At 49.7% G+C, this 25369-nt stretch overlaps 6 protein-coding genes across 6 annotated transcripts; 4 read left to right on the top strand and 2 right to left on the bottom strand.

Annotated features, from left to right (window-relative positions):
- Positions 1-3915: 3915 nt before the first annotated feature.
- On the top strand, positions 3916-5202 carry UHO2_04876 (uncharacterized protein; the record flags this gene model as incomplete). Its single annotated transcript, XM_041557407.1, has 1 exon — positions 3916-5202. The coding sequence occupies one exon, from the start codon at positions 3916-3918 to the stop codon at positions 5200-5202; it is 1287 nt and encodes a 428-aa protein (XP_041413341.1).
- A 1169-nt stretch (positions 5203-6371) lies between these two features.
- UHO2_04875 (uncharacterized protein) lies at positions 6372-8006 on the top strand (the record flags this gene model as incomplete). The annotated part of the gene is made up of 1 exon (XM_041557406.1): positions 6372-8006. The coding sequence occupies one exon, from the start codon at positions 6372-6374 to the stop codon at positions 8004-8006; it is 1635 nt and encodes a 544-aa protein (XP_041413340.1).
- Positions 8007-8224: 218 nt separating this feature from the next.
- On the bottom strand, positions 8225-10116 carry UHO2_04874 (uncharacterized protein; the record flags this gene model as incomplete). The annotated part of the gene is made up of 2 exons (XM_041557405.1): positions 8225-9846; positions 9972-10116. 2 exons carry the CDS (start codon positions 10114-10116, stop codon positions 8225-8227), a joined length of 1767 nt encoding a protein of 588 aa, XP_041413339.1.
- A 6070-nt stretch (positions 10117-16186) lies between these two features.
- On the top strand, positions 16187-19399 carry UHO2_04873 (uncharacterized protein; the record flags this gene model as incomplete). Its single annotated transcript, XM_041557404.1, has 1 exon — positions 16187-19399. The coding sequence occupies one exon, from the start codon at positions 16187-16189 to the stop codon at positions 19397-19399; it is 3213 nt and encodes a 1070-aa protein (XP_041413338.1).
- A 424-nt stretch (positions 19400-19823) lies between these two features.
- Positions 19824-22949, top strand: UHO2_04872 (uncharacterized protein; the record flags this gene model as incomplete). Its single annotated transcript, XM_041557403.1, has 1 exon — positions 19824-22949. The coding sequence occupies one exon, from the start codon at positions 19824-19826 to the stop codon at positions 22947-22949; it is 3126 nt and encodes a 1041-aa protein (XP_041413337.1).
- A 156-nt stretch (positions 22950-23105) lies between these two features.
- On the bottom strand, positions 23106-25080 carry UHO2_04871 (uncharacterized protein; the record flags this gene model as incomplete). The annotated part of the gene is made up of 2 exons (XM_041557402.1): positions 23106-23471; positions 23542-25080. 2 exons carry the CDS (start codon positions 25078-25080, stop codon positions 23106-23108), a joined length of 1905 nt encoding a protein of 634 aa, XP_041413336.1.
- Between the last annotated feature and the right edge of the window lie 289 nt (positions 25081-25369).

Genomic DNA, 25369 nt, shown 5'->3' with positions numbered 1-25369 from the left:
TAGGTGTGAGTCTAGCTCCATATTCCATTCTCTACCCAATTGCTTTAATCCATATAGGCCTTTCATTAGCTTTAGGGCCTTTCCAGGGGGTACCTTCATTCCAAGTGGTGGCTTTAAGAAGATACTATGATGTAACGTCAAGTTCAGGTACGCCTGTTTAACATTGACACAATCTACTTCCCAGTCTTGTATGGTTGCCATGGCTAGAACTCCTTGAATTGACTGGATGGGTGCTACAGGGGCAAAAACTTCTGTGTAATCAATACCCTCTCTTTGAGTGAAGCCCTGTGCCACTAACCTTGCTTTGAACTTGGTTGGGATTAGGTTGGCATCCATCTTTATCTTTAGTACCCAATGCATGTCGATGGTGTTCATACCCTTCAGGAGATTGGCGACTTCCCACATGCCCATGGCCTTAAGCCTGTCCAGCTCCTTACGCATTGCTTCTTCCCAATGTTTCTTGTCCTCTCCAGATAGCGCCTTGCTAACGGTTGGGTCCAGGTTCTTTCTTTCATTGTCATTGGTCGCCATAAATCCATAAAGTTTATTATCATTCCATCTGTTGGCAATGGTATTGTGTTTGATTGCTTCCTTGGCAACTTCGTCTGAGGTCTGTCCTCCATCTGTTTCATCGACATTATCCATGTCCATATATTCCTGCAATGCTTCCTCTTCCCTCTCGTCAAAAAGGTTCTCGTCTGTGTACCTCAGATCGCCAAAGTCTTCCTCGTTTGTTAACACTGGTGGTGGCTGTGTAATCACTGGTCGCCACTCCGTCCTATTGGACCAGCATTTGGTCTCCATGAACTTTGCTGAATTGCTCCAGAAAATATTTGGTCTATAATCTGGGCTGTAGAAGAGCCAGCCTCTTCTCTCCAAACTATATCCTAGGAATATGGATGCTACGGCCCATTGGTCAAGCTTCTTATTGTCTCTTTTAGCTTTAGGAATATTTACCCATGATAAACATCCGAACACACATAGAAGCTTCATAAGCCATTCCGGCGATCTCCCAAACATAGCCTGATACGGGACCTCGCCATCTATACTCAGGGTGAGATTCATCTTGAATGCCGTGGCCTGTATTGCGTATGGCCAGAACCTCTTCAGCAATCGTCTCTGCATGAGTAGGGCCTGCATCTTCTCACTTATGCTCCTGTTCGTCCTTTCTACATGTCCATTCTGTCTGCTATCATATCCTACTGTCATTTGCCACTCTATGCCTTTATCATGTGCCCATTCATGGGCATCGTTACTCCTCCATTCAGTACCTTGATCAGACCATATTGCTTTTAAACTCTTTCCTGCCTGTGTCTCTAGATATGCAATTATTGATTTTAGCTCCTTAAAAGTGTGGCTCTTTCATAATAGAGGTTGTACATACATGTACTTGCTGTGGTCATCAATCAAGACCAAAGTGCATGTGTACTCTGTTGCATGCGATGAATTGACCATCAAGTCGATATGAATGAGGTCAAGCAGAGAGACAGACCTTTCTCCGCCACCCTGACCCATTCGAGCTGCTGTGCTTTTAGCTTGGATGCAATGCTCACATGTCAAAGTGGCGTTTGGACTTAGGTTTGCTGGGTGGTCGCCTTTTAGATGGTTGATGATGGCTCTCATTTTGTCTCGGCCCAGATGGCCTAGATGCTCATGCCATAATTGTTGTTCGGATATCTTGACTTTGTTCTCAATATGCTCAAAATCTTCATCAACACCTTCAAATAATGATGCTGATGTGATCATTGCATTTTCCTGCCATGTGTCACCTCGGAACTCCAAAAGTCCTCACTCGCGATTCTTGGTCATCTTGAGTAACATGCCGTTTGCTAGGTATATTTGCCCTCCGGTTGAATCTAGTATCACTCATGCTCCTTCATCTGTCAGAGAATTTGTTGACAATAGGTTAACATTGAGATGCTGAACATACAATACATTTTGGAGAGGAACATCTGCAGTGTTTGTTGATATGCTAGCATCTCCTATAGCAGTCGCTTCCAGAACCTCGCTTCCAGTGGTGAGTATGCGCTTTCGGCAGGTCCTCGGACCAATGAGCATGCTATAGTCATTTACCATGTGATAGCTGGCACCTGAGTCTAAGATCCAATGAGAAGTCTCTTTTGAATCTAAAGTGCTCGGCCAACTATGTGTGAGGGAGCACCAGATCTCCTATTTGAGCCTGGCAAGGGGAGAATTTTCTGGTATAGTCACTGATGCATTGCATTGACTGATCCCATGTCCAGGTCTTTTGCAGACCCAACATCGAAGCCTTCGGGGTCTGGCGGCAACCTTGGCACTGGTGCTGTCGGCATCCTTTTCATCATCTCCGGGTGTCTCATTCTGGTTGTTGCTGCCAGTGACTCTGGCACTAGCTTGGTGGGGATCAACCCTCGAAGCAGGGTTGTTCTCAATCGCCAATTGCCGGATGGATAGGGCGGTGGCGAGGGCACTGAAACTAAGCTGGCTTACGGTAGCAACAGTTTCTTTGTACATTGGGTGTCAGATGGTGCACTTTTGTAGATTTGAAAACAGGGTGTCATCAGCGAATGGCTTTCCCAGTAAGCTGCTCTCCATTTGGATGGTTCTTATTTCTTGGATGAGCTTTTGTATGTCTGAGTTGTACATCCTGAGTTCTCCTAGCTGAGCGATCAATGCAATACAATGAGATATGGCGGTGGCCTCATTGGTGAGTCCATTTTCAATCTTCTTCCATACATTATGGAATGTATGATGTTCCCTGATGATGTCAAGAATCAAGTAATTTATGTTAAACTCTCCAGTGGTATCGATGGTACTGCATAGTGCATTCGTTAAGGCATCATCGAACATGCAGTTCCACTTGGGATGTTTCTTGTCATATGCTCCATCGAGATGCTTCATAGCATGGGGGACACATCATAGGAAAGACTTGATATGGGCACTCCAACTATAGTAGTTGTGTGATGTGAGTTTTGGAACTGGCTCAAGTAGCTTCGCTAGGGTACAAAAGTTGTATTGCTTGCCATCATTGTCATTGTGGTTTGAGTCAGAGTCAGTTTCTTCATCAGCATTGTCGTCGATTGCCTCAGTGTCTGACTTGTTGGTGGCCTCGTTATCAGCAACATGCAGTTGTGTTGCCTTGCCCTTTCTTCCTCCTTTGACCTTGCTTGCTATGGCTTGAGCTTCGGTTTCTTGTACCATGTTATTGATGGTCCCGGCTAGCTCAGTCAGTAGAGCTTCAGACTCTTAATCAGTTGAAGATTTACAGGTAAAATGCAACTGTTTAGGAGCTACTAGCAAGCTCAACTTTTCAGGTGTATAACGGTTGTAATGTTTTTTAATTGATAGGTGCTACAATGTGAACATATATATACTTGATTGCTATCTTCAGCCCATACTAGATCATAATGAACTATTCTTCATATCACCCCTGTGTTGTCGCCTCCTGAGCATTGCCATCTCCTGAGTGTTATTGTTGAAGTACTTATATGTCCCACATGCATATCGATGCATGTTGACATGCAGCTCTGACTCACCGGTGTCTCGCTTGTGCTCCGCGAACCATGTGGTTCAGTTTAGGATGCCGACGCATCTTCAACTCGACCAAAAGAAAACTGTGGTACAGGGAGAAAAAAAAAAAAAAAAAAAAAAAAAAAAAAAACTTGCCCAGCGACCACCACCACCACCACCACCACCAACCACCCACCCACCATCTGCTCTTGGTCATGGTCCTCAGCTAAGCGCAGGCCTATTGGCTCTTCGCTCCTTCCTGTTACTGTTGTTCGTCTGACCTTTTCCTTTTCTACTCGTTTGCATCATCTTTCCTCTTGATCCTCGGCCCCCATCTGTCCGCTTCAATTCTGATGGCTAGGATGTAAACACGCATCGATATAGCCTTGCAGATCCCCCGATCCCGAAGTCCATACTCGGTCGAACATGTCGAGTCTCTCAAGCCTCGGCCGCTCTGGCCACGATTCGGATGTCAAGCTTGCCAGCGAAGAGCAGCTTTCTACCATCCGAAGAATGGCTCAGATCGTCGCGCGCATCTTTTATCAAGATCGTCACATTGTGCTCATGGATCAGCTTGTCAGCATTACAGTCCTCCCCGCCGACGTCCTTGCCCATCGTCTTGGTATTCAGGTCAAAGAGCTCGCTGCTCTCTCTTCCAAGCTGGTGGAAGACAAGCTGGTCTGCACATTTCGCAGAAACGAGATCAGAGATGCAATCACAAATCGTACCGTTCCCCGCACATACTACTATCTCGACTTCAAGCTCTTCCTCGATGTTACCAAATGGCGAATGATGTCCATCCGTAACAAGATTGACACGCGTCTACGTAACGAGCTGGACAACAAAGGCTACGTATGTCCACGTTGCAAAAAGTCGTATTCGACCCTTGAAGTCGCACATCTTCTCGACATGTTCCGCAATCTCTTTGTCTGCGAAACACCCGGGTGCAGCACCGAGCTCGTCGACAACGAAGAGGCCGAGGACGTGAAGCGTAGCAAGGACAGTCTGATGCGATTCAACGAACAGCTCTCCACGCTGCTCGGCGGACTTCGTCGTACCGAGGGTATCACTTTGCCTCCTCTCGATGTTGCAGCTTGGCTCACCAAGCACGCTGCCTCTCAGCCTTGGTTTACCACCAGGTCCGAAGATGCTGCCTCGGCTCCCTCTTCTTCCACCATGAACGGCGCTCCCGCTCTTCAAGTCGATCTTGCGTCCGACGATCCTGCAGCAGAAGCTGCTCGACGTCTTGCAAAGCAGAAAGCCGAGGAGGAGCAGCGCAAGCAAAATGCTCTTCCAGCCTGGCATCTTGCAAGTACTGTCAGCGGCGAGCAGACCGCTCTCGGTCGCAAACAGCAGCGTCTGCAAACCTCAAACACCTTCGACCTCGAAGAAGGCAAGCACGACCAAGACGGCGACGAGGACGATTACTATGCACAATACGCCAGTCTTCAGACTGCAGAAGCAGCTGCATCCTCCAAGCCCAGCGACGTACCAGAGGTCGAGGAGGAAGAGTTTGACGACTTTGAGCCCGTCCCAGAGCCAGCAAGGGACACAACGCAGCAGCGCAAGCGATCACTATCACCATCAGGTAGCCAAGCCGAGAACAAGAGAGCCAAGCCAGCAGCCCAGGAGCAAGGCGATACCGCAACAGCCGCGGATGGGAACCGCGACGATGACGACGATGGCATGGACGACTTTGAGGATGTCGTCTAGTTTGATCTGCATCGAACAGAAAGCATCGCCATTCAGTTGCTTTCGTCGATCCACACGGCTACGTGACTTGTCTGTGATGACTCGGTGAGCCCTCTGCTTTCCCTTTTCCTTGCTTACTTCTCATCTTGACCATCCCATCTCCCATCTCCCATCTCCTATCTCCCATCTCCTATCTCCCATCTCCTATCTCCCATCTCCTATCTCCCATCTCCCCTCTGCCCTCGCCCTCCTTCCTTCTTCCTTCTTCCTTCTTCCATTCCTTCCACGTTTGACACCTTCCCTTATCGCCATCAAGGCAACAATGCTGGGTCTTAAGAGCACCGTGTCTTGGAGTGTTTTGCTTCGGCAACTGTACTCGCGTGACCGGGGTTTGAGTCATAGCCTAGCGACATCAAGCTTGTATCATTCATCTAGTCTGGATTCGTCCCTCCGGCACATGCTCATCGATGGGCTAGATAGGGGGGCGAGCTTCTCTTCGGAGGAGCAACGGCACTCTTTGGCGTGCTCGGCTCTTTTGCAACTAAAGACGCAGCAGCGGCTTGGTTCGTGTAAGGACCGTCGTTTTGTTCTGCAGAGGTCATTAGAGCTGCGGGTCGAAGGTCATGTTTCGGCATTGCCTCGACTCAGAGCTGGAGTGCTGCAAGTCCATGGCTGTGAAGACATTCTTTCGTCATCTTCTTGTCGTATTTTGAGAAATGTGGCCCAGCTGAGGATGCTCAAGGAAACACAATCCAGCAAAGAAAGTCAAAGTGACACAAGTCGATGTCATCAGAGATCGCGTCGAACCGATCTGGTGAGGAAGGAGGAATCGGGCCAAGCCGATCTGATCGGAGATTGGGACGAGCCGATATAGTGCGGGATCGGGGCACTGCTGGCTCATTAAGTGGAATGCTCCCACCTTTGTATATGTATCACCCGTCCTCCTCACGTTCTATCAGAGGATATTGGCCTGTCGATGAGATCATCAGTTTGGCAATGAACCCATGTGTTTTGCTATGATGTTAGCCCAAATGATAGAGTGAGCGGCTGCTGCAAAAAGGAGACATGGCGATCTAACATGCTCGGCCATGGAAAACTCCACATATCAATGCGGACCCTGAATCAAGATAATGTCTCCTTCTCACCACCAACACAACTGACGTCGCTGCAAGGAGAGCAGGCATCTGCGCATGTCCTCGCTAATCACGGCAGCCCTCGTGCTGCCACTCGGCTCAATAGCTCTCCTCTTGCCGCCATTGCTACAACTCGAAGCATCGGGACTCAGCAAACCCAACTGGCCACCATTCGAGTTTCTCTCGCTGCTTTTTCTGGAATGGCAACCTTCACTTCTCACCCGAATCCTCAACGTCTTTGTCTCTCCTCATCAACGAGAGGCGATCGTATACTATGATGATGCCTTCCCCGGTCTTTTTGCTGCTATTGGTCTCTCCCTGGTTGGATTTTGGGCTACGAGTATTGCGATTTGCAACACCAAAAACGTCTTTCACGCAAGAGGATTCAAAGGTCGTGATCTGCTCAAAAACAGCGCGGAACTCATTCCCGAATCGCTTGGCTTACCCGCAGCAGCAGTATACATGGCACTTTTATTCCTCTTCATCCCCTTGCGCTACTTTTCCTCTCGTCTTCAAGGCGTGGACAGCAGCGGTGATGATTGGGAAGGAAGAATGGACGGAAGAGGTGGATTTCCGCATCACGAACTAGCAAGTTTCCTTTCGGCCCTGCTATCCTTCTCTTCGGCAATCATCCTAGGTTTCCTCGACGACGTTTTCGATATCAGATGGAGGTATAAGCTTCCAATCCCTATCATCTCGAGCATTCCTTTGTTGATGGTCTACTATGCAGGTGGAGGTGGCACTTCGGTTGTGGTTCCTGGTTGGCCGAGTTTCCTTCGCTCTTGGTTGCGCAGTTCGATCGTTGAACTTGGCCCTCTTTACTACATCTATATGTCCTTGCTCTCCACTTTTTGCACCAACAGCATCAACATCTTGGCTGGTATCAATGGCGTCGAGGTTGGTCAGGCACTGGTCATTTGCATCTCGCTTTGTCTTAATGATCTTCTTTACCTCGACAGTCGCGCTGGTATGCCTGGTTCTCGATCTAGTAAAGAGTTGCTTCGACGACATCTTTTCAGCCTTTATCTCCTTTTGCCGCTTATGGGCGTCTGTCTTGCATTGCTCAAATGGAACAGATATCCAGCAAGGGTTTTTGTAGGAGACACTTTCTGTTATTTCGCAGGTATCGTCTTTTCTACAGTAGCTATCCTTGGTCACTTTAGCAAAACTGTTTTACTTTTCTTTCTTCCTCAGATCTTCAACTTCCTTCTCAGTTGTCCGCAACTTTTTGGTCTGCTTCCAAATCCTAGACATCGCATGCCCAAATACGATGCTATCAGCAACTCTCTCTATCCATCCATCCAATACCTCCCATCAGACCCACCAAAACCCGATACAGCTTCCTCGCCAACATCCACTCGACCTCCACCCCCACCAAGTCGCATTACAACACTCATATTGCAAACCCTTGCAACACTTCGACTTGTTCAACTCGACTATCATCCAACGCAAAACATCACTGCAAGAGGCAAGATGAAAAGTACTACCAACCTGACATTGCTCAATGCAATTCTAGTGTTGAGAGGCGTAAGGCATAAAGATTCAAGTAACCTTTTAGAGGGAGAGAATCCTTTTACTGGTCCATGTATTACTGAGTATGCTTTGTGGATGCATACTATGCTTTTCCAGATTGCTGCTTCTTGTTTGGCTTTTGCACTTAGATATTACCTTGCTTCTCTTGTGTTTCCTTAGCATTTGTTTTGGTTATTGTGTTTTTTGAATAGTATATAGTTCCTTCGACATAAGATGAATGTTTGTTTGTGTTGCGAGTTAGAGCAAGCGAACCGATACACACAGATGGACAAAGAATATAGAAAAGGATGATACAAGAAACGTATACAAAGAGGAGGAAGCTCTGTTTCTTCAAGCCATGACTCGGGGGACAATTGGGCTCAAAAAGGGTTGCAAAATTATGCCTCCGTGGTGGCTTCCGTTTCGGCAGCCTTCTCCTTGCCAGCGGAGCTAGCGCTACGGTTCAAGCCGTCTTGCGAAGGTTGAGCTGCTTGAGCAGATTCACCCTTCTTCTCGAGAAGGTAGCCGTTGGGGCCAACCTCACCCTGAGGAGCTCCACCGGAGTAGGCAGGGACTTGCTCCTCCTTGGTAGCAGCCGAGGAGGAAGCGGCGGGAGCAGCACCAGTGGTGTGCGAGGCACCAGCAAGGGCGGGAGCAGCCTGGTGACCGGCGTTGTGATGCTCAGCGTTGTGATGCTCAGCGTTGTGATGCTCAGCCTGGTCGTACTCATGTTCATGGTACTCGTCCTCATCGTCCTCCTGCTCGATGGAAGAGCCATCAGCCTCGTCCTCCTCCTCGTCCTCCTCATCTTCGGAGCGGTAGCCAGCAGCACGGACGGCAGCAGGAACAATACCAGAGCGGTCCATCTGCTCCGAGGTGGTAAGGTAAACCTTGGAGAGCTGCTTAATGTCGTTCCACCATTCCATCATCTCCTCGTGGCTACGAGCACGGAAGGTGTAGGCATGCTCGCGACCCATGCCGAGGCTGGCAAGACCCTTGGATGGCACAGCAGACTGGTTGCCGGCGACTTTGCGACCCTCAATGTGGAACTTGTGGCTCTTGGCAGCCATGGTGGAAGGAGGACCAAGGGTGCACTCGGGAAGGAAGAGCGAGAGTTCGGGTTGAGGGTGCTTGGTAGGGTCGGAAGAGCCGTGTTCGTGAAGGTAACCGGAAGGGGTGAGGACGTAGAAGGACTCCTTGTAGGTCTTTGTGAAACGCTTCTTGCGCTCGAGGATTCCCTGGTGAACGGGGATGACGGAAGGGTCGTCCTTGCCGGGGTAGTCGATCGTCTCGGGGTTACGAAGAGGAGTGTCCGGGTCGAGGAGGTGGTCGGAACGGGCGGCGAAAGCGATCCACTCGGAGTTGGGCTGGAGCGAACGCATCTGAACGCCCAAGCTGAGCCAGGTGTCCTGAACGTGAGCGGACATGCGACCGGACCACTCGTCAAAGGTCTGCCAAGCGCTCTGGATGCTGCGAACGATGCCCTCCTCAAAGTGAGCCGAGTTCTGCTGCATGATGATGATGGACTTCTGAAGAGCATTCTCCTCGTTGACCTGGCGCTGGAGCTGACGGAAGACCTGCTGGTTGGCAGCGTAAGGGTCCTCACGAGCAGTGACGCTCATGGGAGTGTTCTTGAGCAAGGTGATGGAACGAGCAAGCTCGGTGATCATCTTGGTAGACATCTCACGCTCCTTGGCAACCGAGTTGGCGAGCTTGCCAGTGTCCTGCTGAACATTCTTGATGTGAGCCTTGATCTCGGAACGAAGCTTCTGGAGGTGCTGGACGATGGAGCCCTCAACCGTCTTGGCGAGATTGGCATGGTGGTCAGCAATGACACGGGTCTTGTCACGAATTCCGTAGTAGATGTCCTGGATACCGTCCTCGCCGAGGAACTGGTTGCCCTCGCGGAAGGGGACCTGGATGACACCACCGAGCTTAGTGAGCTCCTTGGCAGTGTTGTACTCGATGTCGGCAATACCCTCAAAGTAGCTGATGAGCTGCTTGGTGATGTGCTTCCAGCCTGTCAGCCGGCCAAAGAAGGAGGGGGGGAAAAAGGGGATTGTCAGTTGCTGTTTTCTGAGCGGATGGCAGCCTTTAGCAGCTCGAAAGATAACAAGATCGAAAGATAACAAGATCGAAACTTACCAGTGAAACGCTCAATGAGAATGTCGGAAGGACGAAGCTCGTGAGGGCCAGTGTTCTTCTTGATGAGGGAAGCGTTGCGGCTGGCAACGGTGGACTTTCTGCTGAGCGAGGTTGCCCTGGTGACAGTAGAGTGTGCGTCGGTCATTGTGGTCGACGAGGGGGGGGGGGTGTATTGGGGTATTGGTTCGGATGGTGGTGGTCAAGAGGCAAGAAGGAAGCCGTGGATCCGAGGCGATCTAACTATCTGGCAGAGGAAAGCCTTCGATCTGGTCTGTGCTCTGTGGCCGCCTAAAACTCAGTGAGACAGTGCTCGCCTCCACTTCCGATGACACACGCTCCAACGCCAGAACACGCTGAATCGGGCCACTGGAACAGTGTGTTCCAGATTAGAAGCCGTGTTTTGACCAAGAATCGCTTCTCTCCTCTTTCGCCTCTCTCTCCTTTCTCTCTCCTTTCTCTCTCCTTTCTCTCTCCCTCACACTGGCTCACTCCCTCACTCCCTTTCTCCCTTTCTCCCTTTCTCCCTTTCTCCCTCTCTCGCTTGTCGCAGTAGATAAGCCGCCTCTGTGCCATGACGTCGACCGGCAATGGTCTTGGTGGTGATAGGCAATCGGGCAAAGCCGATCTGATCGGGGATCGGGTAGAACTGTCTCCCCACTTGTTGTAGTACTTGGTCATTAAGGAGGATCCCGCCCATCCCTGGGTATGTGTCGACACTTTGTATATATATCAAGCGGAGAGCTCGAGGCTCCCACTTCATTCTTTCTCCATGTCAATATAGTAACACCGTGCTTAGACTGATATCTCCCGATAAGCGTCGCTCAGTGTCACTTGTTTCCTCATTCTAAGCTGTCATTTTGCTGCTGCTCAGTGGCAGCGAGTGGCAGCAAATTTCGATGCCATCTTTTCTTGCACAATTTCTTTCTTTTTCTTTTTCTTTTTCTTTTTCTTTTTCTTTTTCGTATTTGTGATTGCATCGCGATCTAACAGTGGCTTTGAGTTGAAGATGCATTGGCATCACCAACACATGATGTATCGAACAGGAGTACACAGGATTGGGAAATCAGGAAGAGACAGAACAATGAGGAAAGACAAGCAGAACGCGAAGCTAGTGGGGACTAATACATTGACATGACAACACTCATGAAAGTGGATATGTGGCATATGGGAATGACTCGACAAGGTAAGCACAGATGGGTGCCCAGAGCATGTATATATACTCCAAGTCATGTTGCTATCATACAATAAGCAATAGAAGCCTTTTATCTGAGACTACCTGATTGAGAGAGTGCCTGCTAGTGGCCTCCATATCGGTGTATTTAAACTTAACTGGCTCCCAACATGGGGCTCAAACCCATGACATTCATAATGGCAGGAGAAGGAGATCACCAAGCTGGTGAGGTGACTAAGAAGACAAAAGGAGGAAGAAAGGGAAAGGTGGCCCAACAGGTATGAATCAATGACGAGGCCATTGACGGCAACAAAAACGAGTTTAATGAAGCTGAAGAGGAGTCAGACTCCGACAATGACAACAAGTGGTATGACTACTGTACCTTAGCCAAGATCGTGGAGGCAGTCCCTAAACTCATGTTGCAAAACTACTATAGCTGGAGCACCCTCATCAAGGCCACTCTCAGGGTTGTTCCTCATGCCACACAGCACTTGGAAGGCACATATGATAGTGATCATCCAAAATGGAACAGAACCTTTGACAACACTTTAGCAGGTGTGCTACATAGCACCCTAGACACTGAAGGAGAGTACAACACTCACTACTTATTGCTCGACATTAGTAAGACATATTTGACTTTCCACCAGACCTGGAAGAAGATCAAAAAGGGTTTGACCAGTGAAGCTACTAGGACCTTGCAATGAATTGCACTCCTCACTCAACTCAATGAAGTCAAGATGTTCAATGCCAATGCACAGAAGCTAATCCAAGAGATTAGAGTCATGCAGATGGAGACAAGCCTCCTGGGAGCACCTTTTGGTGATGATGCCATATATGCAGCACTCCAAAGGTGCATGATCTGGCATCTGGTCTACAAAGAAATGGTCACCACCATCCATCAAGTTAGTTTCAATGTCCTTGCCACAGCATTGATGATGCACCAATCTGCAATCGAAAGCATCCCTGCCCAAAAGGTGGATCCATGACAGGCAAGCACCTGAGCAGCTGGTAGCAACGAGCAGGATAGCAACACTGATGAGGATGCTGAAAGTTCAAAGGCTAAGACTAGACCAAGGAGGATTCACTGCTGGGTGTGCAAACACTATGGACATGGTGCCAGAAAGTGCAATGCCACTGTCACCATCCCCAAGAACTCCCCTCTTGCCCAGACTAAATAGGAAGTCTGGTGCCCACTTGCCCCGAGTTGGCAAAGGCCCCCAAAACCAGACCAATCGACCCATTGGGTTCTGGATTCGGGAGCAACCTTCCACATGATTAATGACTACAGCATGTTGATCCATCCAAGAAAGTGCAGAAAGTGCATATATACTGCTGGAAGCAAAGTCTTAGAAGTGACTGCTGTAGGGGATGTTAGCATATCAACAGAGTATGGGGAGATACTGCTTCAAAATGTTCTTTATGTTCACAGCCTCAACATTAATCTATTGTCAACCAACTCATTGATGGATGAGGGAGCACATGTGACCTTAGACCCTAAAGGGGGACAAATACATTTGGCAGATGGCATGCTGCTAAAAATAGTAAAGAACCACAAGAGTGGATTGCTAGAGATATGAGGTGATACATGGCAACAAAATGCAATGGCTGCATCAACACTGCTGTTTGAAGGGGTTGACAAAGAATTTGAGCTAGCTGAATGGAGACCAAAAGTTTCCACAAAACAGCTCTGGCATGAGTGACTGGGACACCCAGGTCGAGATAAGTCCAGGGCAATCATTAACAAATTGAGAGGTGAACCTGTAGAAGCATTGGACCCAAACACAGCTCTGACATGTGAGCCATGTATACAATCCAAGAGTACAGTTGCCAGGATGGGGCAAGGTAGCAGCAAGAGAGCCATGGGGCCCCTGGACCCCATCCATATCGATCTAATCATTGATTCATCCTATGTGACAGAGTACACATGTATATTAGTGCTGGTCGATGACTATAGCAAGTACATGCATGTACAGCCACTATTATGGAAGAGTCATGCATTCATGCAGCTCAAGAGAATCATTTTATTCCTAGAAATGCAGATGAATAGAACATTGAAAGCAATTTGATCTGATCAAGGGACCAAATGGAGGAACAACGAAGCACTGGAATGGATGCTCAGGAAAGGGATAGAATGGCAGACCACTGTGGGGTACAATAGCAGGCAAAATGGACAAGTGGAACAAATGAACAGGAGCTTAGGCAAGAAGATGCAGACATTATTGATACAGAGAAATCTACCAAAGAGTTTTTGGCCATATGCAATCCAGGCAGCGGCATTCAAGATGAACCTGACCCCTAACGTTGATGGAGAGTTCCCCTATCAGCTGATGTTCAGAAAGTCACCAGAATGTTTCATATGCCTCATGCATGTGTTTGGATGTTTGGCTTGGGTGAATGTCCCAAAAGCCAAGAGACACAACAAGAAATTGGATCAGAGAGCAGTCCCAGCTATATTCATAGGATACAGCTTGGAGAGAAAGGGATGGCTGTTCTACAGTCCTGACTACAGCCCAAACATCTTCTGGAGCAACTTGGTGAAGTTCATGGAAACCCAATGCTGGTCAGACTGAACAGAATGGAAGCCAGTGAACATTCAATTGCCTCCAGTTCCAAACAATGAGGAGGACCTAGCTAATCTGGGGTACATGGAGGAGGACCTCTTCAATGAGGGTGATCAAGACCCCTTGAATGAATACATGAGCATGGAGACAACCTTGAGAGAAGGGGAACACAAGGAGCCAAGGTACAAAGCACAAACTTCTTTTGGGCTAGTGATGACAGGGCTTAAGAAGAAGGAAAGGAATCTCAACCCAACTGTTTGGGAAGCACTGGCTGGAGAGGACAAGAGGTTCTGGGAGGAAGCAATGCACAAAGAGCTAAAAGGGCTAGAAGCAATGAATACATGGGAGACCACTGACTTACTGCATGATATGAACACAGTCAACATGTGTTGGGTGTTGAAAATTAAGATGGATGCAAACCTGGTTCCCATGAAGTACAAGGTGAGGTTAGTAGCACAAGGGTTCATGCAAAGGGAGGGCATAGATTATACAGAAATCTTTGCACCCATGGCACCCATCCAATTGATCAGAGGAGTGCTAGTGATTGCTGCCATATGGGGCTGGGAGGTCGACATGATCAATGTAAAGCAGGCTTACTTGAACTTGAGTCTACATCACAATGTCTACCTCAAGCCACCCATTGGAATGAAAGTGCAGCCAGGGAAGGTACTAAAGCTCGTGAAAGGGCTCTATGGCCTGAAACAATCAGGCCATGAGTGGAACATAGAGTTAGACATGCATTTGCAAAAGATCGGCTTTCACTGCATGTTGAGCACTTCATGCCTGTACTCAAGGGGGACAGACAATTGACTTATGGTGATAACAGCATATGTGGATGATATGCTCATTGCATCACCTAGCTGGAAGGAAGTTGACTGTACCAAAGCAGAGATCATGGGCAAGTGGGAGACAGAGGATAATGGACCAGTGAAGGAATTCTTAGGTATCAAGATCACATGAGATAGGAGCCAAAGCAAAATTTCACTCAATCTGACAGCATACATTAAAAGCATGGTAAGCAAATGGTTGGAGAAGCCAAATGAAAAATCATGGATACCAATGCAAAGCATTGCAAACACTGTCAGAGGAAGCAAATGTACTCCAGAGTGAGCTAAGCAATATCAGGAGTTGGTGGGTCAATTGCTATGGGTGTCTAACATGGTATGGCTGGATATCTCATTTACAGTCAGAGTTCTAGCATGACACATGTCAGAGCCAATCGATAGCACATGGCAAGTGGTGATACACCTGCTAAAGTATCTGAACCAAACAAGCGAATATCACCTGGAGCTTGGAGGAAAGCATAAGAAGCATGCAAAACAGCCAGTGGTCACATATACCAATGCAAATTGGGCTTTGGACCCTACCAATGGATGAAGGAGCACATCTGGGGCAGTCACATATGTATATGGATGTCCAGTCAGCTGGAAGTTGCACATACAGAAGTGCATAGCATTGTTGGCAGTGGAGGCAGAACTGGTTGCTGCATCAGAGGCAGCAAGAGAAGCCCTTTTCTTCTCATACTTACACAGGGATTTAGGAATCATGGAAGTCAGACCAGTCTTGTACACTGACAGTCAAGGATGTATACAGGTCAGCAAGGACCTGGCCAAGCACTGGAAACTCAAGCATATCGACACTAGATATTACTTTGTCAGGGATCATGTACAAGATGGTGACATATCGATTGAGTTTGTTGGGACAGTCAACAATGTGGCTGACATACTCACAAAGCCTCTCAAGGGACTCAACACAACAAGGATATCAAAAATGATGGGATTGGATATGCCATTGAGGGGGGGAGTTGAAGATGCATTGGCATTGCCAACACATGATGTATCAAACAGGAGTACACAGGTTTGGGAAATCAGGAAGAAACAGAACAACAAGGAAAGACAAGCAGAATGCAAAGCTAGTGGGGACTAATACATTGACATGACAACACTCATGAAAGTGGATATGTGGCATATGGGAATGACTCGACAAGGTAAGCACAGATGGGTGCCCAGAGCATGTATATATACTCCAAGTCATGTTGCTATCATACAATAAGCAATAGAAGCCTTTTATCTGAGACTACCTGATTGAGAGAGTGCCTGCTAGTGGCCTCCATATCGGTGTATTTAAACTTAACTCTTTGACTCTCTCTTAGCACAACGCCAACTGTGATTATACAGAAGATGGTGGGGACGAGGTGACTTTAGAACACGCGTCGCGTAAAGCGCCGAACCAACACACGGACACTTTTCCACAGGCTGAGTCTCACTGGAGAGAGAGAGAGAGAGAGAGAGAGAGAGAGAGGAGAGCTGCTCAGCACTTTACCTGAGCTGCTCAGCAGTCGGATCATTCCCGAAAGCATTACTCACCCACTCGGACACATCCGACGTCGTTTGCCACCATCACCACCACCATCACTACCACCATCACTACCACCATCACCATCAACGATTACCACCATCCATATCGACATTTCCAAGTTGCTCATGGCCATGGATCCGGCTCAAGCCAAACCTCCTCGTCCGAGAGCTACACTCGGTCTCAAACGGGCCCTCCCTTGTGCACTTGCCAGCTCCAGCTTTGCTTCTCCCTCACGAGTCCTCCTCCAATCCTCCACCACACCAGTCAAGAGGGCCAGACTGGTACTTCCAACACAGCCGTTTGACCAAGATGGTGACGCCGATCCCGTACCATCGCCTGCCGATGCTAGCAACGAGACACCACCCTCGCATGCCTTTCTCCTCGCTCGCAACTCTTCTGACCAAGCTACCACCGCTTCAGTCTCACCCAGTGAACATAGCCCAGCAGCAGCCGCCGGCCCCTTTTACCTATGCACATGGAGGAAACCGCAAGCAAAGAAGCACAAAACATGGGATGGAGATGCGATACTCGTCCTTAAGGACCGAGGAGAGCGCTGCAGCCTCATCTGCTCCGAGACTGGCAAAGAGCTTGTAGCCTCGGCCAGGTTCCCATTCAACCAGCTCTCATCGGGCGACCAGCTGGCACTTGGTGGCAAAGAGGTCGAGATTGACAGGCAGATCGACCAGCGCGAATACCGCAAGCTCACAGCATTCACCCGTGGTGAGCTCTCCCCTGTCAAAAAGACACCTCCACCCACAGCAGTACGCACACCGAAACCTTTCGCAGTGCCCATCAAACCATCGGCGATCAGGAGGCCAGTCGACATCAACCAGTTCGCGCCTGCTCGAGTCGAAACCTTCTACGGCAAACCCGCACGCAGTCCCATAGCAAAAAGCCTCGACGACCATCCCACCGACTCTCGCTCTGCCAACCCATCCAGACCCAGCGGCCTTGTCGATCCAGGTCAAGGCAAAACACCCCACCCGCGATTCGACCCCAACGATCCCGACGCTATCGTGATGAAAAGACCCGACGCCGCCCACCAGAAAAAGTACAACACAAAAGGGCATCCGATCGTAGATGTCGTGCTCGACCCGCAGCTCGCCAAAGCATTGCGACCTCACCAAGTGCAAGGTGTCAAGTTCCTCTACGAGCGCGTCATGGGTATGCATGCCAACTCTGACAAAGGTCGAGGCTGCATCTTAGCAGACCAGATGGGTCTTGGTAAGACGCTCCAGACCATCGCACTCATTCTCACGCTAGCAAAGCAGAATTGCTACTACACCTCCAGGTCAGCCACCATCCATCGTGCCCTTGTAGTATGCCCGCTCACCCTTGTCAAGAACTGGAAGCGTGAGTTTCGCAAATGGATCGGAAACAACGCTCTCAACGTTCTTTCTATCGACCAAGACCGGGGCCGTAAAGATGTCGAGCGCTTCGCTCGTTCAAGCAGCTACAATGTCATGGTTATTGGTTACGAAAAGCTCCGAACCGTGATCGAGATCGTCAAGCATGCAAATCCGCCCGTCGATCTCATCGTCTGCGACGAAGGTCACCGACTTAAGAACAAGGAGGCTCAAATCACTACCATCTTTGACGACCTTTCCTTTTGCAACCGCAGAATCATCCTCTCTGGTACACCCATCCAGAACCATCTCTCCGAACTTCACGCTTTGGTTTCCTTTGTCGACGACGAGGCACTCGGTACCTACGACGAGTTCAGGAGAATCTTTGAGGAGCCCATAATACGCTCTCGCGCCCCGCACTGTTCCAGACAAATCCAAGCTACCGGTCAAGCTCGTGCTGCTGCACTCAAGCGTCTCACCAACGACGTCATTCTTCGCCGCACTGCCGACATCCTCGTCGATTTCTTGCCACCCAAGAAGGAGATGGTGCTCTTCTGCAGTCCTAGTCAGGAGCAGCTTCGTATCTACCAGTCCATCTTGGCATCTAACCATGTACGGTCCATCTTGCAAGGTGAGCCTGGAAACGGTCTACTGCAAATTGGTGTTTTGCGAAAGCTGTGCAATACTCCGGAGCTCTTGCTGAAAGATTGCGAGTCGAGTGGGCAAACACCGACAAAGGCGCTCCTTGGCCATCTTGGCTCTTTCTTTCCGCCCAACTTTGTGCGCAATGAGGCCAGGTACAGCGGTAAGCTGATCTGTCTCATGAATCTCCTCGAGACTGTCCGAGCACAGACGGAGGACAAGGTGGTGCTGGTGTCAAGCTTTACCAGTACGCTTGACACTGTCGAGGCAATGGTGAGGAAGAAGCGCTATTCCTACTTACGTCTCGACGGTAAGACGCCGCAAGACGAGAGAATGGCCATGGTCAACCAGTTCAATCGCCAAGCGGTTGACAAATCTTTTGTCTTTTTGCTTTCCGCCAAGAGCGGTGGTGTTGGTCTGAATCTCATCGGTGCCAATCGACTAGTACTCATTGATTCCGATTGGAACCCGTCCACGGATCTCCAAGCGATGGCGCGCATCCATCGTGATGGTCAGAACAAGGTTTGCTACATCTACCGCTTACTGCTCTCCGGCACGATGGACGAAAAGATCTATCAGAGACAAATCTCGAAACTCGGTTTATCCGACTCGCTGATGGACTCGGAGAAGAAATCAGCCTCGGACACGTTTTCGCAGCAAGAGTTGAAGGACATCTTTACGCTTCATTTGGACTCGGCTTGTATCAGCCATCGGCAGCTGGTTTGCGATTGCGATGGCAAAGGAGGTAGTGCTTCACCAGCTCGACTCAGCCAGGTGCATTCGAGCATGCCGAGCGCCAGTCAGAGCTCCATCACCAGCAGCGACGATGATCAAGATGAACAGTTGCCAGGCTTCATTGCAGCTTCGCAGCACGTTCTCGATCAAGCGGCGAAGGAGAAGCTGCATAACCGCAACAAGTTGCTCGCGCTGTACAAGTGGGCGCATTACGACTGCACAAGGCATCCCGATGCTTTTTCTGAGGATGATATCCTGGCGCAATTGATTCGCAAGAGACATCCGGATACCTTTCCCAGTGCTGCGGTCGAGATGCTGGCTATCAAAGCGGAGAAGCAAAACGACGACGAAAACGACGACGACGAGGAGGAGGAGGAGGAGGAGGAGGAGTGGAGCAGAAGCATGAGAGAGCCTAGTGATGATCACTCCTTTTCGCATCGTAGTGACGACGGAGCTCATCACGCAAAGGCCAAGGTGCTAGAAGCTCTTGATGGCTTTCAACTGGACAAAGTCGAACCGGGTAGAATCTTGTTTGTTTTCTCAAAGACATCAGACAGGACAAGGCACGAAACAGTCACTCCGTTCGAAGCGACGACTGGGCGCGGCATCGACTAGCTGGTCGGGGATGTATGTTTGTAACTCTACATGATGGCTATTTCTTTGTTCATCTCTATACATCAACGTTGGCATGCAATCAGCAGACGATTGAGCCGTTTATCTTTTCTGTGGTGCTGATTTAGTACTTTTCTTTTTTTTTTTTTTTTTTTTTTTTTTTTCTTTTTTTTTTTTTCAGGTTTACACGGGCGATTATTATTCACGCAAGGCGAGGGATTCTGCGGACTCGGTAATCGGAACTGAGTCGCTTTCACACTTTCACCCAACTCATCTCTTGTCGCACAATCACCTTGACTACTCTGGACATCTTACACCATTACTTGCGCTCACTGGCAACATATACTCGCACCGCTTTCAAGCAGGCAAGAAAGACACTAAGCGTCGAACTATCTGACGGTGTTATCCGTTCTGCTGTAGTTTGAAAATGGCATCCCTCTTCCAACTGAATTCGAAAAACGCTCGTGCAGTGCACGATAAACATCTCGATCTTGTTTCGAAATACTTGGTCCATCGGCCCGAGGTCGAAAGGCTATACAATGTCGCAAGGACGAAGATCGTTGCATCTGTCTCTTGCCAGATGGATGTGGATGAAGAATGCAAGGGCGGTATTGATGCATATTTAGGGGACATTTGTAATCTTTTTCGTTTCTTCCGTCGATCGAGATACGACGAATCAAAGGCACTTGACCTTCTTACTGCTACCGTAGTATGGCGTATTCGGACTGGTTTGCATCTGGTATCGCTGGATTCTTTGCATTCGTTGTATGTGGTACCGGAGGTGCGGAAGCGGCCGTTGTTTTGGATGAATAGCTGTTTTAGAGATTTTTATGGTAGACCTTGTGCCCTTGTAAGTTTGAAATCCCTTGAGAGGGATGGGGAGGATAGATTGGATCAGTTGAGGGAGTGTATTGTTGCGAGTATGGAGATTATACGTCGCTATGTGGGCGATTTGTATCGCCAGTCGAGTGGAATAGGCGAAAGCGAAGGGGAGCGGGAGAGGGAGAGGAAGAAAGAGCAAATCGTACTGCAGGCATCGATAGCGGTGGATTTGCAGTCGAGTGGAATAGCAAATCTCGAACTGGAACTTGTCCCATTCCTCCTCGACTTGCTTAAAAACCATGTTCCCGGAATGGTCGGTGCTGTTTACGTTCTCAACTATGGATGGGTTCATGCGGGGATGTGGGTGCTGATCAAACGCCTATTACCGCAACAGGCCTTGGCCAAGATTTTCTTTCCAAGTCATGACGAGTTGAAGGAGCATTTCGATGTGAAGAACATCCCCAGGTGTTATGGTGGCCAGTTGGACGTCGAGGTGGATGCGAGTAGTAACGATGTTTTGCCGAGATATAGTAGGCCGAGACGTGCGGCTGCGTCTAATGTAGGCAATGGCGAACCCATCAGTCCGAGAGTGGGGCAGCATATAAGTAGGACGAATTCATACGAAAGCATCCATGAGGTGTTTTATTCGCCTCATTCAACTCCTTGGGCTAGTCGAGCGATGACTCCGAGACATAGCGAACCCTCGACTCCTAGGGGCGAGCGAGGTGCGGGCGCAGGAGGCGGAGGCGCAAGCGGGTGGAAGATGACTCCTAGTGCAGCTAGCAAGTTGAAACATCTGCAGATGTCGAGGGGGGATCTTTCGAGTGCTGCTGCTGAACATGGATATGCGGGGACCGGTAGGGCCAGGAGTGTTTCTGATGCGAGAGTATCGATTGTTGATGGTAGAGCGGTTGGCTTAAGTGTTAGTACTGGAGTAAGTCCATTTGTCACGCCGGCTATGACTCCAGTTGGACCTTTGAGTCCGAGAATTGACAGGAGCAATCCGGATCGACATGTGCCATTCTCCAGCGACAGAGAGGCTTCCCCGCTACGAAGAGTAGGTGCAACTAGCAACTTGAAGCTCTACCTACCCGAACAAGATGAAGAAGCACTCCTGCCCAGTGAAAGCGAAGATTCAGATGCCAGCGGGAAAGATGGAGAACTGCTCACCCCACCGAACACCAACCAAGGCGGTCTCTTGAATCGATTGCAACGTCTGAGCGAAACACACTTTACCTCTACCTCTCGCTCGAACTACAAACCTCAAGACGCTCTCGAAAAACAACGAGAAGCAGAAGGAACAATCATGTACATCCACCCGACTCGCTCTTGCGCTCATCTTGAAGTACCTCATCTCGACGAGCCGCCTGTACAGCAACATCTGGCGCACATGTTGTTCTCGCACCGCACCCGTCGCTCTGCTCGAGACGGTCTGGTTTCACCGTACAATGCAAACAACCCTTTCTTCGGTTACCCAGCTTACAATCCGCAAGCATCTGCAAATCACCCGCAGCCTACGTTTAGGTTGGGTGCAAGTGGTACTCCGCAACACCTTCATTCGAGACGCAGGAAGAGGGATCTTTTGCGTACGTTGACGTATTTGTTTGTCTTGCGCATATTAGCCTTGCATAGGAGGCTCAGATGCAGGTTTACCCTTTTGTGGAGGCAAGTGCGGACGACATTTGCGATTGGTGCGAATGCGAATGCGAAGGGGGAGAAAGGGGGGTCTTTGGCAAAGGTGGCGAAGATATTTTTAGGTGCGATGGTGTTGCTTTTCCTATTGAGGCCTGAGTGGAGGAGGAGGAGGATCGTGAGGGTTTATAGCGTCCTGGTGGGCATGAGGGATGAGGGCAGTGTTGGTTGGGAAGAGTGGGAGAGGCGTGGTGTTCCCCTTAAGGTGGATGGTAAGCGTGCAAGTTGGACGGGATTGCATGTTGGGAAGCGTCTCGCAATCATATCTGATTCTTCCAAGGTGAAGGTCAGCATAGCTGCGGCCAGTGGTGGGAAGGGAAAAGCTCGTGCAACAAACGCAATCGCTATCGTTGGAGGTCTAGTTTCGGCAGCTGGTCTCGCCTACCTCTTATATAACTACCTGCCTTCCTCTTCCACTCCGAAGGAATCCGATGATGACCATGTCTCTGGTCGCCGAGGCTCCCTGAAATCCACCAGCAGCAGCACTTCGCCCATCCGTCCCAGTCTCTCCCTCTCCCTCTCCCCAACCTTCATTCGCGATCGCGCTTCGATCTCGGGCCTGCGCACACTCCTCACCACACTCTCACCTCTATTCGTCATCCACGTAATCCTTCCCGGATCAGAAGACGAGGAGCTTTCTGCTTCCATCTCTTCCCTTATCCATTCCCTATCCACGCCTACCGCCATTCCGGAGTTGGACGTTAGGAGGATTTTGGAATACACGCGATCCTCGGGTCGATTTGCACTAAGCAGAGCACTTGCCTGCGATTGCCATGTGGAAGTTTTCTTTCCTGGATCCAGGCATGAAGCGACCGTTGTCGAGTTGGCTAGGCTCAGAACATGTTGTTCATTCGTCCTCTTTGCTAGTTTCCAGCGGGAGGATCAAGTGTTGCACGAGTTGAGCCGACAAGCGAGTGAGGAAGGGAGGCAGCATGCTCCTAGTGGGATGGGAGTGATTGATTTGAGTTCTGTTGACGATGGATGGGTTCAACTGGGTGCAACGTTGAAGGCCTTGAGAAATGGTTGGAAGACATCTTAACTACCCTCCATTTTCTCTTTCATCGAGGTGAGGTGGAAGGTGACAGTCCGTTTGCCAGCTCGTATGGGCGATTGAAACTGGAATGCATTGCAGAACATCTTGATGGGATAAGTGTGAAAAGTGTCGATATGAATGAGGGCTAGAAGCGAGTGTGTGTTAGACGTTGTGACAGAAGTGTAGAGACAGGTGTGACATTTGTTGTTGTTGTTGTTGTTGTTGTTGTTGGTGTTGATGACCGGTCAACCAAAGCTGCTCATCGCCGATACTCTCTAATGCAATATCGCCTCCTACACCCGTCGCCGTCGCCGTCACCGTACGCCAACTAGAATCCTCAAGATCAGCCATCTGACTGATATCCAAACCTCCAAAATCACATCCCTCGCCCATCGCCCCACCTGTCAGATGGAAGGCCAGCGCATCATGCTGATACGCCATGGAAATCTCGTCTGCAGCTGTATGTGCCGTACAACGTCTGCGGATCATGGTGCGCGTGGGCATAGTGGGACTCTCCTGTATCAGCGTCTGTATGCCCAGCCAAGGCCAGGTAGATAGAGGTTGAGGTGGCCGTGAGTGGGGTCGTGAGGCCGTTTACTTGGGCAAATGTGCCGTTTTGAGCAGGCCAGGACGACGTTTCGCAGCTCCTTCCCGTGTAGAGTTGGGTGTGGTGGGCAGGTGCAGAGGAGACAGAGTGCGAGCGGGGGATGGGAGCTAGGAGGCCTAGGCCGAGTGCGTCCGAGTGAGAGTGCGGGGGGTCGTAGTTGAAGATGGTGTTGTTGTGGGGAGGTTGGGGGAAGATATCGTGAGGAAGCGAAGAGGAGGAGGAGGAGGAGGAGGAGGAGGAGGAGGCGGGGGTTGTGGTTGCAATACTCCTTCGTTTGTTGAAGTTGGCACCGGTGGAGAAAGATTTGGTCATTGCACCGGCAGTTCTCTTCTTGCCTTTCTCCATTCCTCCCTCCTCTTTCCCTCCTCCTTGCGAACTAGGGACGGGGGCAGGAGAAGGAGGAGAAGGAGGAGAAGGAGGAGTGACACTCCTAGCAATCTGTCTACCTTGACTTGTCGGTTGACTTGCTTCTTTACACCATCCATCTAAAGTACCAACCCTAACCTTGACCTCCTCATCCTCCCCCTTCTCCCCCTTCTCCCGCTCCCACCCCTCGAGCGTCTCGACCGGCGCTACCGCTTTGCGCTGCCTCATCTTCTCTTCCTCTCGCGCAACCCTATAAACATCCATCAAAAGACTCACCTTATCAGCCTTGATCAAAGCGACCACTTCGGCGGTAGCTAACTGTAACCTTGCGACCTTGACCCTGGGGCTCCTTAAAATAGTCAGCAACAATGCATGTCTTTCGGCTTTGATAAGGTGGTCTGGTTCTTTGTGCCTCACACATGCGGGCCACCAGTGAGGTTTGCCTGCTTCGCCTTTGTTGTAAGGGCAACGAGTTTGTTTTTTGGGTTCGATGATTTTGATCCATGCTTTTGCGACGGTTTTGCATACGCCTTGTTGTAGTTGGCCGAAACGTAGTTCTAGGAATGCGGTTCGCGCGGAGAAGGTCTTAAGGCTGATTTCGTATAGGGGTGTGCGGGTGGGAGGGGAGGAGATCGAGTTGCCCCATACCATCCCAGTAGAGTGCGGGAACGATGATCTTGATCGGAGGAAATGTTGGTTCGCAATAGCTGTGTTTAACGGTGCTAATGGCCTACCTCTCCTTGCCTTTCTCCCTTCTCCCTTATCCGCGTTGGAAGTGGTGGGGTCGAGCAAGACGTCTTCCTGCTCCTGCTCCCGCTCCTGCTTCTGCTCCCCTTCATCCTCCTCTCCTTGCTCTTCTCCGGCATGATCCTCGAAGATGCGCATGCTCCCACCGATCTCCCCACTCTGACGTTGAACGATTTGTTTGGCCTCATCCGCAATCCCTCCTTTCACAAACCAGTCTTCCAACCTACTCTGCAGTGCTTGGCTAGCATAAGTCTCGACATGTCCTCTGGCGGAGAGCCACATGATTGCGAAATGCGATCCATTGATATACGCTGCCTTACCCAGTGCGCGGAGAACATGGTCTCGTTTCTTTTTATAATGCCTCTGTTGCCGAGAGGGCGAGGAATAGGGTTCTACTCTAACCGGAATACGTGGCATTCTTGCCTATCCTCAAAGGCCTGAGAGACAATGATACGTGTTACGAGAGAGGGCTGTAGTGTGCCTCTTATTCCCTCGATTCTGCCCAGAGTCGCTGTGTTAGAGAGAGAGAGAGAGAGAGAGAGCTAGATCAGTGATAAAGATGATAGCGACGATAGCGACGATAGCGACGATAGCGAATTTAATGATAGGATGGATGGGAGGGTGGATGATGGTAAAGAAGGAACCTCTCACCAGAAAGACCACCTGGGGGGATCAACACAACAAAGCGCCATGCTCGCTCTCAAAG

The sequence above is a fragment of the Ustilago hordei genome (genome assembly GCF_900519145.1).
Source record: "Ustilago hordei strain Uho2 genome assembly, contig: UHO2_contig_11, whole genome shotgun sequence".
In the NCBI taxonomy this organism is placed as follows: domain Eukaryota; kingdom Fungi; phylum Basidiomycota; class Ustilaginomycetes; order Ustilaginales; family Ustilaginaceae; genus Ustilago; species Ustilago hordei.
This window is presented reverse-complemented; position numbering and strand designations above follow the sequence as displayed.